General features: G+C 41.4%; 1 protein-coding gene across 1 annotated transcript in view; it reads right to left on the bottom strand.

The window, feature by feature from the left end:
- The window catches only part of BRD7 (bromodomain containing 7), a 32,804-nt gene extending 17,984 nt beyond the window's left edge, over positions 1–14,820 (bottom strand). The window contains exons 1-7 of the mRNA XM_075008955.1: positions 14,702–14,820; positions 12,648–12,856; positions 10,178–10,307; positions 9,679–9,736; positions 7,935–8,079; positions 4,890–5,000; positions 78–265 (exon numbers count right to left, since the gene is read on the bottom strand). Coding sequence (XP_074865056.1) covers positions 78–265; positions 4,890–5,000; positions 7,935–8,079; positions 9,679–9,736; positions 10,178–10,307; positions 12,648–12,856; positions 14,702–14,750 — 890 coding nt within the window. The 5' untranslated portion in view covers positions 14,751–14,820. The remainder of the gene's footprint in view (positions 1–77; positions 266–4,889; positions 5,001–7,934; positions 8,080–9,678; positions 9,737–10,177; positions 10,308–12,647; positions 12,857–14,701) is intronic.
- Between the last annotated feature and the right edge of the window lie 557 nt (positions 14,821–15,377).

The raw sequence follows: 15,377 nt of genomic DNA, 5'->3' as shown, positions 1-15,377 counted from the left end.
CAACAGGCCATGTCTAAAAACACTTCCTTTGAAAAGAGTTAGAATAACTTTACATCATTACTTAAACAATACTTCACTTTTTATGTTCCTTGTTGGGACTTTTGAATGCTTGGATGTCAGCGTTCATTGATTCTTCTTTGTCTTTCCCAAGGTTGTCTTCGTCATCCTCCCCATTTGGTTGTAATTCCATCTTATCTTTTTGCTTCCTGCTCTGCTGAAGGTCAGCCATGAAATCTATACTCTGTTTTAGGCTCTGTATTCTCTCCTAAAAGATATATAAAGCATTTCACACCTCCCAATTAATTTTTTTTACAACTTATCCAAAGTATTTAAGTTAAATGCTTTTCTTTCAACACTATCAATTAGAAAAGACAACTTGGGTCATTAGATAGTCAACTGATAAAAATGGGTAATGTGTTTAACAAGTGATCTGGCACCAGTACTGGACTATGACACTTAATAATGGACTGAGATTCAATTCCAGTATATTAGCATTCATTATAGAAAACTTAGAGGAACACTTTCAGTAATTTATGTAATGAAAAAAACATGGAAAAGGGTGAGATGATCTCTACAGATGGATGCCGTTCTAGTAGCACCCAAGTTATTGGCTACAAAGTAATGCCTATGGGCAGTTAAATTTCATATATCAAGGTGTTCCTTCAAATAATCGATGTTAAGAGTGCTATTTTACTTAACCTAGCTGCAAATACTACATAAGAATTACTCTATACTAAGAAGTTTTACTGATATAGTTGTGTTGGTTAGAAGACTGGGGGTGGGGGAACCCCACAATCCACAGCTGACAAAAGCCCTAGCATAAATGCAGTTATAAATAAGTAATTTTGCTGATATATCTTATTTCAGTGGGGAACTGCCTTAAGCTAGTCCAGTTAAGAGTTATGTATTTCCACTTTGATAGGCGTGGCCACACAGCTCTTTTAATATATATAGACTCTCAAACCCTTATAAATGAAGACTTGGCCTAACTCATTCTGTGCACCATTATGAACTAAGCATCAGTTTAGCTCAGCACGGAGAAAACATGTTAAACACTGCTTAACCTTTTGCATATGAATCAAAAGCAGAATGTGTTTTTATTTTTGACAAAAGAAAAAAAGTTAGTTTTGCATGTATTTATGCAATAAAACACAGTGAAGAAGCTGATTACTTAAATGAACCCCTGCGCACATAAAGGGTGTTCTTATATGTGATGTCAAGATTTGTTATAAAGTAATATTTTTATTTCCATACAAGAAATCAACCAGGAACTGCTTCAGCCTTCAGAAAAACAAAATGATTCCACTGTCCCTCACAACTATTTATGGGAGAGGGGAATACTTCTAACCTCCAAAGGAAATGTAAAAGGAATAAAATCTCATAGGATACACATTATGCAGTTGTATTACTATAGCTTGAATATAACAGCTGGGTTTTGTAGACAAAGATGAAATTTTTAGCAGTGACATATTTTGATGTTTCTATGTTCCTCTTTTTGCTAAGAGCTGCAACAAGAACATAGCAATTTCTTCTTTTAAATTTTCAGTAAGCGGAAGAATACTTCCTCTAGATAGTGGAGAAGGGATAAAAAAGTAATTCAGCAAGGGTCGGGCTCTTGAAAAAGAAAATCTACACAGCATTATGAAATAAAGTGACAGCAGTGAAGAGGACAGGGTCAACCACAAACAGAAAAAGGCTATGTACAGTTACTGACTTCCCTGACACTTGTCAGTTTCACATCTTTACATTTTTTGGTGTTGTGTACTTGAAATTACGTTGTTCAGAGCAAAACAAATGTAGTGACCCAAGAGATGTCCTGTAGACAGGATTTAAAGAGATTACATTTAAGAAAATCTCAAAGTAGAATTTTTCTGTCACTATTCCTCTAAGCAGCAGTTACCCAGTGGATAGGGCACTACACTAAATATAAGGAAACCTGCCACTGACCTATTACCACCTCAGGCAAATAACTTCACTGCTTTGAACCACTGTCTCCCACCCCAATCTCACTTAATTTCGTTTATTTAGACCAGTGATGGGCAACCATGAATCCTGAGTGGGCCATGTGAGATGACTTCCATCACTTCATTGGGCTGCAGCAACCCACTGGGGTTCCATCTGCAGCCCCACCTGCCGTATGCCTCTCGTGCTCTGGGGCACCAGATCCCCATACTTACCTTCTCCTCTCCCACGCTCTGAACACTTCTAGAGTCTGCAAAGTGCCTGTTTTGCACTATGTTTATGAGCGTTCTCCTCCCGCCCAGAGGTGGAGTGCTGTGAACAGCTGATTTGCAGCATTCCAGCTCTAGGAGGGAGGAGCAGGGGCAACGAATGAGTGCAAATCAGGCAAATCCTGGCCCTCGGAAGTTCTGGAAGGGAGGGGGAGGCATAAGAAGTGTGGAGCTCCAGTGCCCCAGTACATGTGGGCTATGGGGAAGGGAGGCAACCAGCATGTCTGGGGCTTGCATGTGGCTCACAGGCCACTCACCAGTGATTTAGAACGTAGACTCTTTAGAAAAGGTCTAATGCTAAACGAAGCACAAAGATTATACAGCCTGAACCTCTCTAGTCCAGCACCCTTGCGACCTGACTGCTGCTGAACAAGAGAATTTGTCAGATCATGGAAGGTCAATATTATCTAGAAGTGTAACCAACGCTTCCACTGCTTACTGAGATCTTAGAAGACATTTAGGGGTAAATTGCAGCTAAATAATAGCACAGAACACTGACTCGTGGCTGTAAACGTGGCAACATCCACGATAAGCGGTCACCTGGCTAAGTAAAATTATGCCAGATTATGGATGTTGCCAGACAAGAGCGCACGAGACTAGCGAGGTTCAACCTTTACTATTTTAATGTACCATGCACACTATTCATACCAGTAAAGATTTCTGCACTACTATATTTACTGTACATACCATCTGATTCATTTCTAATGACGTAATAGTGGATTTAATGTCTTAATTTTCCATAGTGCCAAGGGTGCCAAAAACACCCATCCACAACTTTTTCTCCCTCTTTATAAGGGAAAGAGTTATTGTAATGTCAGCCCTGCCCACTCCAAGATTTTGGCAAAGGGTAAAGTGCCAATGCTACTTAGCAAAAGTCTGAGTGCCAATGGTACAAGGACACATCAGTGTATGGACAGAGGGGAAGCAACAGATGTGTACGCAGGTTTTCAGGGAGGAACAATACATTTTTTTAAGTGTATTGTGCATCTTAAAACTTTAGAGCAATCTGCAGAAATATTATTTCACTGGATCCAGTCAACAACATTTCTCTGTCTTGTCTCCCACAAAACTGATTACAAGGGATGGATAACACCATCTCTAAAGACATCTCCTTTGCCCATTCTCATATCCCAGTGGTGTCTGAATCTCTCTCCTTTCATGTGGCTTGTTAAGAAGTCTTCCTGTCTTCTCACTTTTGCTGGTTTTTTTTTTTTTTGGGAAGAAACAAATAGCATTTGATGTTGAGGAGGACGTTACAGAGGACAATCTGCATGATTCCAATTGCTTTCTATGGTCATCTTTATATGTAAGCACCAAATGTATCCAACTGCTATTTTGGCTGCAGACATGAGGGGCAACATTTCTGCTAGAATAACTGCAAGATCCCATGTATATTAAAGAATACTGATGTTTAACTATGATTTAAGATCTTATACTACAGCACATGTAAGGCACCCCCTACTGTAAATAAGGAATTCTCTCCTTTATGTAACAAGTTCCAGTTAATGGGCTGATATTTATTTTTAATGACAGTGGACTTGTTGAATTTATGCTCATTATAGATTAAAATGGATAAGAAATATCTCAGAACAAACTGTTTTCCAGTGTTTAAAAATCTTCATCATTCGTTCTCAGTGGTAAATAGATTTTAGTGGCTTTGGGAACTCTGGACCTACTTCACCTTTATATTTATTTAGGGGAATACAGCAAAGTAGCATTTCCCAACTATTCTACAACTATTGTATGTATAGAAATATAAAGGGCAGTAGAGAGGTAACAATCTCTGTATACACTTCTGGGTTCAGTGTTTTTAAACAAGATGTAAAAAAAATGTAAAAAATTATGAATTATTAGAGAGCTGGGGAAAATGTCTAAGTGAATCCAAAGAGCTCAATCTTTTTACCATCTTTTAAAAAAATTTAAGAAAAAGTTTTACAGTGGACAAGTACTTTCCCACAGAGAAAATACTGAGCATTATAGGGCTTGCTAGTCTAGTGGCTGGATGTAAAATACCATTTAATCATTAACTGATTAAATGGGACAGCTGGGGAGGCCACTGCCAGAGAGAGGCACTTCAGCCTCCCCAGCTGCCCCTTCCATCCCTCCACAGCAGCTGTGGGGCTACTAGGCCCATGTGAAGTACCTGTGCCCATGGTGGCCCTATGGGATTGGAGCTACCCCCTGCCCGCAACAGGCAGGGAACTCCTTCAGCCCATACTGGTTAATCAGCCTGAACAGAGAATACTAATGAAGTGCTAAGGTGAATATGCAGTACTGCATTAGGCTTATTCTCCCTGAGTCAACTTCAAAGTTGCAAACTTTGAAGTGCCGGCACGCCATGTAGCCACAGACACTTTGGAGTAAGGGCACTTCAAAGCTGCGTGGGTACTTCAAAGTGCCCGTGGCTACACGGCATGCTGGCACTTCGAAGTTTGCAACTTCGAAGTTGATGCTGGGAAGATTAGCCCAATGAAGTGCTGCATATTCATCACAGCACTTCACTAGTATTCTCCGTTCAGGCTGATTACCATGCCCCCTTCAGAGAAGGAGGCAAGTGTAGATCCAGCCTTACTGTACAAAAAATAAACTAAATCAGATTCATTGAGAAACAGGCTGCATTCAAAGACAAACAAACAAAATTGTTGCTTTTTTCATTACCTGGCTCAGTATTTTCATTCCTGAGTGCAGTAGTTTCTTTGCAGCTTTATAATAAATAGTCTCTGGTTTGTTGTAGATCATGGCATTAGTACACATCAATCTGAAATTGTCCTGCATCGGGGGGAAAAAAAGTGAATGAGAATTAAGTTAGATCAGAAAGCATGATATACTAAAATAACTTGCTGCACTGCAAGTGATGGTGTCTTGGATTTAAGGTAACTTTAAAAAAGTCTTTTGCAATTTCAAAGGTTTATATTATATAGACCTAGACAACTTATCCATATGTTTGGAGAGCCTGTCCTTAAATTCCAACATATATATTATATATATTTGGGCCAAGATTTTAAAAATGGAGGCCTACATGCATGAGGAGTTAAATAAATGGTCTCATTTTTTTTCAGAATTCCTGAGCACCCAGCAAATGTCAAATCAGACTGCTTATGTAGGTCCGAACATATAGACCTAGACAACTTATCCATGTTCGGAGAGCCTGTCCTTAAATTTCAATATACATACATACATACATATATAGTTGTCTAGGTCTATATGTTTGCACCTACATAAGCAGTCTGATTTGACATTTGCTGGGTGCTCAGGAATCCTGAAAAAAATGAGACCATTTACTTAACTACTCATGCATGTAGGCCTCCATTTTTAAAATCTTGGCCCAAATCCTTAAATGTTTTTTATATTTTTATATATATATATATAAATACTTGACTGTATTGCACTTACTCACTGAGGTGTCAGTTGTGTCTCATTAATAGCTCAATGGGGGGGGGGGGGAAACCCACAGAATCCTAAGCTTAGCAAAGGGTGTCCAACAGACCAACCAAGATGATAAACTATGTCAGACTGCCTCTACATAGATGTTAGCTCTCCCATTCAACCATCTACATAGTGTGCCAAAGTTGAAACGAAAACTAAAGTTTTGGCACGAAATATCTTCCACTATGAATCAGTGCAGTTATATATAAAAGGCAAAGAAGCCAAAGAGAAACAGATTCTGTGGATCTGTGCGCCAGACTAATCTGTAGCAGTTGAAACAACAAAGAAATGTTTTCTTCAGCTTCAGAACTCTGAGTGAGAACATACATTTGGAAAAAAATTAAAAGTTAACAGTAATCCAGATATTAGCTGCACAAACTGCAAACAGTCAAACTGCAATTCTGAAGGCCCCATTTAAACCCAGTTAAGCTCATGAAGTACTAATGAGTATTTCTTCCTATCAAGGAACAAAGTGACTGCTCGTGACAAACTGTTTTCCACATTACAGAACTAAAACATGCATTACATTGAAAGAGATACTGATTCTGCCTTCTTATCGCCACATCCTGATGAAATAAAGCTATTTTACAGCCTCAGTTTTCTAGGAAAGGGGCATAAACTAGAATGTCAGCAGCTTATAGAGGTACATATAGCTTAGTGTTTTGGTAACTAAGTATGCATTCCTCATTCACCCTAAACTGTTGAGAGTTTGGGTGCACATGAAACAGATGATCAAGCCCCTGAGGCTCAATTCTTTCAAAATTAGTTTTTTATGACTGTAGGCTACTGGAAACTAATTATGATTCTTTGGAGAAAATCCTCTTTGTCAGGATCAGGAGACCTGAAGAGACTTCACAGTACTGCAGCCCGTGCCCGGGAGCCAAGTTTTACCCCTTTCCATCTCCCAATTATGTTAGAGTTTGGCTGCTATCTGTCCCAGGAGTTCTCATTCATATTTTGGGCGGGGGGGGCGGGGAAACATTCTAGGATATTTACAAATCCCAAAATTATACAGAAAAGCCATGAAATATCAGTTGGACTCCTGAATTTAACCAACTGTTAGAAGTCACATCCTTCAATCAATTTCTTGGTAACAGTAAATTTCACTGAGCACGAGAGTTCCCCAAATATACCAACAAAAGGGCAGGTTCTTCCCCAACTCCTAGACATCTCCGAAAACACAAAGGCCTGCAGATCAGAGCTCATCTTTGATATGACAGGTTTCCTCTTGAGGCAAAAGCAATCTGACAGACACTTGACTGCCTCTGTATTATTAATGGCAAGGTAAAGACAACGCAAGGCAGAGACAGCTTTCCCTGGAGATCACACACTTGCACTTGTCAGACAGTATGCACCAGTAAAAGGGCCATAAGCATATTATGTTTTACTTTTAAACGTCCCATTTCAGGAATGAAGTGGGAAATTTCGATGGAGAAGGTAGGCGAGGATGACATGTTCATTCATGTCAATCTTTACATTTTCTGGTCTTATGCAGGCCACTGTAAATTTTAAACCGAAAGATATCAAATGTAATTATAATGACAAAGTGATAGCAACCACTGGACTTTCTACTGACTTGCACTTGTGTGCTTTAAAAGTATAAGACTGTTTTGGATTGAGACAAGATGTCTGAGTCAATATCTTTTATTGGATCAAATTCTGTTGGAGTTAAAAAAACAAAACAAAACAAACCCCACCCTTTTGAGCCAAAAAGTTCTTTAGTTTTGATAGTCAAAGTAACTTTCCCAATAAAGGATATTACCTCATCCATGTCCTCTTTCAGATATCCTGGGACTACATGGCTACAACTATACTGCATATTTGGGTACTACACAAGCTATAAATATTTAACACAATCAGCAGAATGGTGAAAATTCATCGAGTTACATCCTACAAACTGAAGAAAGTCTATTCAGACTACTAAGCACTCATTCATGAAGCTAGATTCCAGCTATACCATATTAAAATATAACTTGTTTATATATCTTATTGTAGCCTTTACCATACAAATTTGGTTTTGCCATCCAGTTTATTTTTGGTAAGCAGAAAGTATTATTTGTTTTTTAAAAAAAAAAAAAAAGTCATTGCTTAGGAGGTCAACAGAAAATATTGTTTAAAGCAACATGTGCTGATTTCTGACAACTTCATATTAATGAAATATGAAAATGTAAGGCAAACTGAATAAAAGATGGAATAATTATGTCCTGTGCAATTGTGAGGTACCTCCAAGTGCCTTCATTTACTCTGTTTCTAGCAAAAATATTAACTTATAAGCACCTTTAATTCTTCTATGGACTGATAACCATTGTTCTTGATCTTCTCTTTCATGGTGCTAAAATCCATTGGGTGTTTAATGATCATGGAGTAGCCAGGAGCAATAAAGTCGGTCACAGGAAATGAAAAGAATGCATTTGGATCCTTTCTGTTAAAATATAAAAAGACACGCTCTTTACAGAAGGTTTCTATGACAAAGAACATATTGAGTTTGGATTTAAATAGAAGAGAGAACACTAAGTTAAACTTGTCATATCTAACTCTGAGTTTGGAAAAATGAGAGAGAATCTGAGAATTTAGGTTGCTTAACAAGTTACCTCTTTAACCTGACAACCCTTAATCTTCACAGGCCAAGCACAGACAGTGAACATTTATTCCATGCTCAGAGATAACTTAAGCCTTCTGTAAGAGGATTTATGTTTGATTTGACCCTTCCTGCAAAATTGTAACAAACTGTAACCAAAAAAGAAAAAAAGTCAGGGAATATGAATTTTGTATTCAATGGATGCTCAATGTATGCATTAAAAAGTCATTAATGTGTACAGTAAAACCCTGAGATACGCGCAACTCAAGTGTGCATATCTCGGGTTAATGCAACTGCCACCCCTGACAGGTGGAAACCGCTCCTGTCGGGGCAGCCTGGTTGTTGGCTACTGCTTCTGACAGGAGCGGTTTCCTGGTCCCTGGGAACCAGGCAGCAGCCTGGCTCTTGGCTCCCGCCAGTGGAGGACAGCCAGGAGACAGGCTGCCATCTAGCTCCCCTCCCTTAGCCAGAGCCAGGAAACTGACCAGCACCAGTGCTGGTCAGTTTCCCCGTCTCCTGAGAGTGTGGGGAGCTGGAACCTGGCTTGCAGCTCTCTACTGCTCACAGAAGAGAGTTTCTCATCTCCCTGGAGTAGTGGGGAGCTGGGAGCCAGGTTCCAGCTCCCCAGTGCTCACAGGAGACTGGAAACCATTTCCAGTGAGCAATGGGGAGCTGGAACCTGCCTCTCAACTCTCCAGGGCTCAAAGAGGATGGAAAACTGACCAGCACTGCTGCTCTGGTCAGTTTCCTGGCTTCCCCAGTTATGTGAAAACTCAACTTATGTGGGGTTGCCAAGAACGCAATTTCTGTGTAAGTCGGAGGTCTACTGTATGTGCACTTACTTTAAAGATTAAGACTACACAAATACACATTCAGTTACCTGAAGTAATTTTGACAGAATGCTAATTAAAAATTCTTGCAAGGCAAATATTTTATGATCTACAAGGGACACATCTTTGTGGTGAGATCAGTATATTTGCCGGGCTGTTTCCTTCCAATAGTCTTTAAAACTTGATAATTGGAGGTATTTAAAGGATGTGTAAGTTTGAGAAGAAAATTACCAAGCAATACGATATTCTGCTATTGGTAGTTAAATTTATAAAATAGCTCTAATTTCCCCTGACTTCCGATTATTTGTATGCTGCTGAAACCTGAGAATATATAGGTAATTTAAGCAAGAAAAAGAGGTTCACTGTCAATTTGTCTTCTTTCTAGAATATTCTACAAATTGCCAATAAAAGCAAATAAAATGCTGACATGTGAGTGTTTGACAGTTTCTAGTACTGCTGCTGCCAGGCAAAATATTTATCAAGCACTTTAAAATTGACCAAGCTTGTTAATAAGCCACATCGCTTTAAAAATTTGAAGCTGCTACACCCTTTAGCAACTAATGTTATCAATTTGCACTTCAGAGCTCTGGAAACAGATGGAGCACACACTCACCTTTGTAGCTGTCTAACAAGTTGATTCAAAGCTTCTTGAAGTGGTGTTTGTTCCACTTCTGGGGGAAGAGGGAGAGTAAAAGAAACAATTACAAAGAGAAATGGCTCCCCACCCAAGATTATCTGATTTTACAAAAACTGGCATAAAATAGTGTTTTGTCAATTAATTTTATTATCCTAAATGCACAGAGCAGTAGAGTAGAAGGGTAACCTTTCTGATAAGCCTTATTAAGCATTTTAGTGATGCCTGTATACAAGCAAGGCCCTCATTTTGAAAATGCCACCATACCAACTGTTTTCTAAAAATCAGCCAATTAGTGAATGGCATCAAACATCAAGTCATTTGATTATAAAGATGAGAACAGGTAAACATTCTCAGTTCAAACACAGTGGACTTCATTCAAGCTGAATACTAGCCACCTTTTACAGGAAATTATGAAAAAACAATTTCTACTTTTAAAGTACCTCAACAAAACCAAACCATTCTTAATGATTTCTACCTTCTTGTTTTGCTAAACTACTCGCCAGTGGTTTCTCTGGTGGTAATTCCAGTCTCACGGGAGTCTGACATTTCAGTTCTCTTTCTCCTTCGCTTTCTGCGTGTTCCCAATCTCGCTTCTTTTTATCCTCCTAGAAAGAGAAAGATAAGTAATTTCAGTGATGCTGTAGCAATTGCGTTATTGTTGGCTAAGTCCATAATTTAATCTAAATATATAAATGTGAATAGAAATCAGGAAACAAGAGGACAGGAATGCCAATATTTCATGTTTCTAAAGGCATTTTCTCCACCTGCTGGAAAACAGAGTAACAGGCCTAACCATATAAAGTTTTTTTTACATGTTATTTGTGATAGGGCACTGTCAAATTCATGGCCATGAACAATTTGTCATGGAACATGAAATCTAATCTTGTGTGTTTTTACAATATATGACACACATTTCATGGGGACAGACCAGCATTTCTCAGATTGTGGCGGGGGGAGGAGGGGGTGCGGGGAGGAAGGTTATTTTAAGGGGATTGCACTACTGGCACCCTTACTTCTGTGCTGACTTCAGAGCTGGGTGACTGGAGGGTAACAGCTGTTGACCAGGTGTGAACTCTGAAGGCAGCACCGCAGATGTAAGGATGACCATACACATACCATACCACCCTCACTTATGCACTGCTGCCTTCAGATCTGGGTGGCTAGAGAGTGACAGCTGCAGACTGAGGGTCCAGCTTTGCAGGCAGTAGCACTGAAATAATGGTGGCAATACCATATAATGGCATCCTTTCTTCTGCAAGTGAGCTGGCAGTGGCTCTGCCTTCAGAGCTGGGATCTTGATCAGAAGCAGCGTAGAAGCAAGGGCAGTAGTACCACAACCCCTCCCCACAATAACCTTGTGACACCCCCCCGCACCCCCCCAACTCATTTTTGGGTCAGGACCCCTGCAATTAAAACACCATGAAATTTCAGATTTAAATAGCTAAAATCATGAAGTTTTATGATTTTTAAAATATTATGACTGCTAAATTGACTAAAATAGACCATGAATTTGGTAGGTCCCTAGTGATAGATTTGAGATTTTTAGTGTGACAAGCAACTTCATATACAGAGAATTTTCCCCACGGTAACTCCCTTCCCTCCCAATCTCCCCCAAAAAAAACTTTTAAAATTAATGTTAAGAAAACAAACTCTTGGAAACTCTTATTTCATTAAAAGCCATTAGTCAGCCAGAAAATTTATAGTACTATGAATTCAGTCTCCTGATCACCTGTGCAAGATAAGGGCAAAGTGAAACTGGGATCCCTGTGGGTTCCACAAGACTATGCCATAAAAGCAGGAGTGGGTAAAATGTAAATTTGTTTTGTCAGTATTGAGGGTGAGTGGGGGAAAAAACTCAAACCCCAGATTGCAGTAATTTGCAAGAAAAATTGAGGAGTGTTTTTGTTTTAAACAACAATGTAATCTCTCTTATAGGATTTAAGATTTTCATAGGTAAGAGAGACGCAAGTGTTGCAGGGTGGGAGAGGAACAGGATTAAAAAAAAAAAATAAATAAAAATAAATTAAAAAAAAAAATAAAATTAAAATCCCACACATGGGCTTTAATGTAGAAGACCAAGGAAAATCTTTGTATCACGTTAAAGAAAAAGCATTTTAATCTTCAATATATACATACCAGTTCACCAGAATCTGCAGCTCATTCTGTTAAAATTACTATTCTGATCTTAAGTTGTATATTTCAAGAGTGGACGTACATCAGTGGATCTCAAATGTTTCTCTACTCATACCAAAACAATTGTGCTAAGATGTGGACTGCCATTTCTCCTTATAGCCAAGTTGCCCCCCACCAATTTAATAAAATGTACATGGCAGGATTCTTGACAACACAGAGAATGAGGGGCTTCTCTGTATTAATGTAAGAACACTAAATATGCTATGTTACATAACTACCTGATTGCTGCAAGGGAGGTTTTTTTTTTTTTTTTTTTTTGGTGTAAGGAATCAAGTAAAAATGGGATCTATAGGAAAAACAAGCAGGAGACCAAACATTGTCTAAAGGTAAGAGGCCTAATGGGGAAAACTACTTCAAAGTTAACAAAGGCTGAACTTTAAATTAGATGTTATCTACGTGGCCCCCACAAACTTAAAAGGCTAAGACTAAGTGGGGGACTAAGATCAAAGAGGCATCAAACAGTTAAAGTTACTAGGCAAAGAGGGGATAAACTGTCTGGGAATATCCACAGGGATACAGAGAATATGAAGAAGTGGGGCCTATGTGGCTAACATCTGGGGGGGCAGTAAACTCTAGGTATAGAGGGGCTGTACATAGACTATTTTGTTACTAAGATTCTTGCTCTTACACAGTATGAATACTGGTGGACTGATCACCACAATGTTGATCTACTCAGCGGTGAAGATAAGCCCTCAGATATTTGGGCAAGGTAAAACTTTTAGCACCTACTTACATAATGTCACATTAGCTACCTTTACTTTTCTCTTTCTTTTTTCTTTTTCCTCTCCAGGCATCTGCTTTTCTCCTTTTTTTCTCTTCTTTCTTTTCCTGTCTTTGTGTTTTTCGTGTTCAGTTTTGTCTTCATAGAGGGTTGAATCATGTCCTGAGCTTCCAGTAGAAAGTTCAGTGACTTCATTTCCTGCCACTTTAAGTACCAACTTTAATGGTTTTTCCACATATTCTTAAAAGCATCAATGAAATAAGAAATATCATTAAAGCACAGAAAACAAACATTAATTTAGATAGTGTTCCAGTATATATTTGACATTATAAAACTAACCCGGAACAGATCTATAATTAACCAACACGAAATTACAATACAAGTCTATCCAAATTGAGCATATGGACTAAAGCTAATCAGAACTCACGTTCAATAGTTTGTGACAATTAGTTTGCAACAGGAACAATTTGGTGGCACCCCACCCACCAAACAGCACTGAAAGGTTGCTTAAGACATTGTGGATATCATCCCCTTTCTCACACTCACTAGATGTTGGCCGCTGACAAAGACAAACTAGATCCTGCATAACAGAAGATCTGGTTTGGTAAAACTGTCACTTCTATCAGTCTTTATGAAAATTGTTACATTTCATACAAAACTAGGTCAAACCAAAACCAGTATCAAAATAAGCTTCAGTGTTTTACAGCAGAATAATTTTCTAGTAAGTTCCAAAACAAAAATGTGTTTTGTTCTAAGTCCACTGAAGTTCAAGGGCAGACCCCTCCCAACAATTTCAATTAGAAGTGAATAAGGCACTTTAGACCCATGTCAAAAGGTAGTTATACCCTTTTTATACCTTATTTCCAAGTGTTTCCAACCCCTATTCCTTCAGCCTAAGTCTCTTCCACAACTAAGGGCACATCTACACTTAGGCTATATTTACACTGACATGCCACTGTTGAGGTATACACTGTAACCAATTTTGTTTTTTTTTTTCCCCAATACACACACACACACACACACACATCACCTAGAACTGGAAGGGACCTTAGGAGGTCATCTAGTTCACTTCCCTGACTTCTTGGCAACACCAAGCACCATCCCTGACCAATTTGCCCCTATCCCTAAATGGCCTTCTCAAGGACTGAATTCACAACCCCAGGTTTAGCAGGCCAATGCTCAAGCCACCGTGATTTTGTCAGCAGCAGCTCGCTCTCCCCACAACAAAACAAATCTACCCCAAATGATGATTAGTAGCTTTGTTGGAGCAAAAGCCTCTTCCACCTAGAAAGTTCTGTCTGCACCGGTGCTTTTCGTTGTTACAACTTTGTTGGTCAGCATGTGCCCCCCCGCAACCAAGGCATTTTCCAAGAAAAAAATTTTTACCAACAGAAGTGCTGTGTAGACATAGCCTTACAATGCTACAACGGTGCAGCAGCTGTTTCGCTGAAGACATTACCTACGACTGCAGTGTTTCCACACAGACGCTATCTACCCCAATGGGGGGCAGGAGTATTCTCCCACTACTGTAGCAGGTAATCCACCTCCCCGGGCTAGGTCAACGGGAAAAAAGTTCTTGCGTTGTCCCCATTCAATGCCCCCCGTTTGCAACCCGCCAAAAAGCTACATTCTACCAGCTGTGCAGGTAACTAACTTCCCGTAGCTTGGACCAAGGCGGCGGCAGAGCCCGCTTTGTAGCAACAGCGGGACAGCTGCACTTTCCAGCTATCCGACCTACTGCGATACGAACAGATCGGCTACTCCCTGGGACGTTTCTTCAAGCGCTTTAACTGACACCCTTTGTCCCCAGCCTCCCCGAGGTCCCGAGGGAAGAGGCGCTCAACCCAGGACACCCACGGTGCTTCCAACGTGGGGCCTCAATGACCCCGCTGACCATAAAGAACAGACCACGCACCCCAGCGGCTCTCCCCCACCCCGTCGTACCGCCCGCCCCTTCTCCCCTCCCCCACCTCGTCTTACCGCCCCGTCTCCCCTCCCCGGCCCAGGGACGCCGCCTTCGCCCCCTGCCTCTCCCGCTCTCCAGGCCCGGCGGCCTCGCGCCCTCGCAGCCAGGCGGCGCGTCACCTTCATACGGGTGCTTGTCGGACTTGTGCTTCTTGTGCTTCTTGCCCATGGCGGCCCGCGGCCGGCCCCTCGCCCGCTCCCCAGCCAGGCCTCTCCGTCGCCCCGGGAACGCCGCCGAGCGCGCGGCAAGAGGGTACCCGGCAGCGGCCAGCCTGAGAAGCGACGGCGAGCGGCGCCCCCTGGCGGCCGCCGGCTCCAGCTACTCCTGGGGAGGAAGCCGCGGAGTAGGCGGCACTGCTGAGCTCGCGCCTCTGCCAGGCCGCGCCGTGTTTTTGGCTGTGAGCAGCCGGTGGCTTCCCAACGGCCGCGCTGCGCGCCAGCATCGGAGCCACCCGGCTGGCGCCAGTCCACAGTCCGCGACCTGGCCGGACCCGCCTGAGTGCCCGTGCAGAGAGCAGTAGGGCCGGGGCAGCATCCTTGTCAGCCAGGCTGCCGCCCCCGGGAGGGCACTGGCTGTGCTCCGGGGCGAAACCCGGCTCCTGCCGTAGGGCCTGGGCCGCGGGACAGACAGGCCCTTACACCCGGGGCTTGTCTCCTGTCAGCGCGAACCTGTGTGCTGAAGCGACCAAGCGGCGCATTCGCAGCCAGCTCCTGCGAGCTCAGCAGCCTCATGATTCCCAAGGCCTCCTCCCCTCGGTTTTCACCATTCTGCCCCCACCAAGGCAGGAGGTAATGA

Source organism: Carettochelys insculpta, chromosome 14 (assembly GCF_033958435.1).
Source record: "Carettochelys insculpta isolate YL-2023 chromosome 14, ASM3395843v1, whole genome shotgun sequence".
NCBI classification, from domain to species: Eukaryota; Metazoa; Chordata; order Testudines; family Carettochelyidae; genus Carettochelys; species Carettochelys insculpta.
Note: the sequence above shows the minus strand (reverse complement) of the source record. Positions and strands in the feature narration are given on the sequence as shown.